At 43.9% G+C, this 2,219-nt stretch overlaps 1 protein-coding gene across 1 annotated transcript; it reads left to right on the top strand.

Moving 5' to 3' along the window:
- Window positions 1-844: 844 nt before the first annotated feature.
- LOC110724041 (uncharacterized protein K02A2.6-like) lies at window positions 845-1,657 on the top strand. Its single transcript, XM_021903440.1, has one exon. The coding sequence runs from the start codon at window positions 845-847 to the stop codon at window positions 1,655-1,657; it is 813 nt and encodes a 270-aa protein (XP_021759132.1).
- The last annotated feature ends 562 nt before the right edge of the window (window positions 1,658-2,219 follow it).

Genomic DNA, 2,219 nt, shown 5'->3' with positions numbered 1-2,219 from the left:
ACCGCCCCTATCGTCCAAGGTCCGGATTGGTCTCTTCCATTTGAGCTCATGTGCGATGCAAGCAACGAGGCTATTGGTTCGGTTCTTGGGCAACGAAAGGATGGAAAACTTCATGTTATACATTATTTGTCTAAAACTCTCAATGGTGCCCAACGAAATTATACAACTACCGAGAAGGAGTTTCTAGCGGTTATTCACTCATTTGAGAAGTTTAGAACCTACCTCATTGGTTCTAGGACAATTGTGTATACCGACCGCTCGACTCTCAAATATTTGATTGAAAAGAAGGAGGCTAAACCGAGGTTGTTGAGATGGGTTTTAGTTCTCCAAGACTTTGATTATGAGATGAGAGACAAGAAGGGAGCCGAGAATGTGGTGGTGGATCACCTTTCAAGGTTGGGTGGTGCAAGGTTTGAAGATGATGGCTTGCCAATAGAGGACGCTCTAAGAGATGATGTGCTATATGTCCTTGAAGTGAAATCGGAGCCGTGGTATGCGGATATTGTGAATTACTTAGCTTGTAGTGCTATACCACCGGATTTCACTTCGCAACAACGTCGAAAGCTCAAGCATGAGGCAAAGAGATATATTTGGGATGATCCGATTTTGTTGAAGAGAGGGGTCGATGGTTTGTTGAGGAGATGCGTCCCCAACGACGAGGTTTAAAAGTGTTCTCCATATGTGCCACTCTTCTCCTTGCGGTGGGCATATGAGTGCTCAAAAGACCGCCTGAAAGGTCTTTCAATCTATGCTCTTTTGGCCTTCTCTATTCAAGGATGCTTGGATATTTGTCAAGACTTGTGATAGATGCCAACGGATGGGGAATATTTCTTGAAGGGATGAAATGCCGCAAAACCCCATCCTTGAGCTTGAAGTTTTTGATGTGTGGGCTATAGACTTCATGGGCCCTTTCATTTCTTCACATGGGAACAAGTATATTTTGGTTGCCGTTGACTACGTATCCAAGTGGGCGGAGGCCGTAGCTTCTCCAACGAATGACTCTAAGGTGGTGGTCAATCTTTTCAAGAAAGTGATCTTTCCAAGATTTGGTGTTCCAAAAGCAATAATTAGTGACGGGGGATCGCACTTTAAGCACCATACCTTCGTTCGACTACTTGATAAATATGGGGTGTCTCACAAGCGAGGGCTTGCTTACCACCCTCAAACGAGTGGTCAGGCGGAGGTCACCAATAGAGAGCTCAAGGTGATTTTGGAGAAGACGGTTGCTAGGACTAGGAAGGATTGGTCCTCCAAACTCATTGATTCACTATGGGCGTATAGGACCGCCTTCAAAACTCCAATAGGGACCACTCCCTACAAACTTGTCTATGAAAAAAAATTTCATTTGCCCGTAGAGATGAAGCATCGAACGCATTGGGCAATCAAGAAAATCAACTTTGATCTCCATAGTGCAGGTGAGCAAAGGCTTCTAGAGCTACATGAGTTAGAGGGGTTGAGGATGAATGCCTACGATAGCGCAAGCATGTATAAGGCGCGGACTAAGGCTTGGCACGATGCTCAAATTGTCAACAAGGAATTCGTCAAAGGCCAAAAAGTCCTCCTATTCAACTCCCGCTTGAAGCTTTTCCCGGGCAAACTAAGGTCAACGGTCACCGTCTCAAGCCCTATTATGAAGGATTCCCAAGTGATGAACTGATTTCTGTGACACTTCTTGATGTGCATCGTCAATTTGACCCTCCTTAATCAACTCAAGGAACGTCGAGCTAACGACGTTAACTAAAAGCGCATCTAGGAGGCAACCCGAGTTTCTAACCCTTTTCTACTTTCTTCTTTTCATGATACTTCTATTTTTCCATCTACAACTTTGGATTATTGGGATTTATGAGTTTTTATTGTGTTGAGATTTTTGATATGCTCTGCATCTAGCATGATTGTATGGTGTTTAGATGTGTGTTAAGGTCTATTTTTACTTGTGCGATTCTTTATGGGAGTTTGGCCGAACCACTTTATGTTCGGCCACTGCAACATTTTCAAGGATTTATGGCAACATTCTGCCAAGAACAAAAATTTTGCATTCTGGCAGAAGGTTCGACCGAACCTAATGATGGTTCGACCGAACTTGTACTGTAGTTTGGCCGAACTGTCCTGGGTTTGGTCACTCCTCAATTTTTGGAAAATTTCCGCAACATTCTGCCAAAATTTGCAAAAATGAAGTTTCAGCATAGGTTCGACCGAACCCATGGGAGGTTCGATCGAAC

This window comes from Chenopodium quinoa, unplaced genomic scaffold, assembly GCF_001683475.1.
Source record: "Chenopodium quinoa cultivar QQ74 unplaced genomic scaffold, ASM168347v1, whole genome shotgun sequence".
In the NCBI taxonomy this organism is placed as follows: domain Eukaryota; kingdom Viridiplantae; phylum Streptophyta; class Magnoliopsida; order Caryophyllales; family Amaranthaceae; genus Chenopodium; species Chenopodium quinoa.
The sequence above is the reverse complement of the archived record's forward strand: the minus strand, read 5'-3'. Positions and strand labels throughout refer to the sequence as shown.

What these genes read in the sequence shown, in the direction of transcription:
- LOC110724041 (XM_021903440.1), top strand. Translation starts at nt 845, where the DNA reads ATGCCGCAAAACCCCATCCTTGAGCTTGAAGTTTTTGATGTGTGGGCT.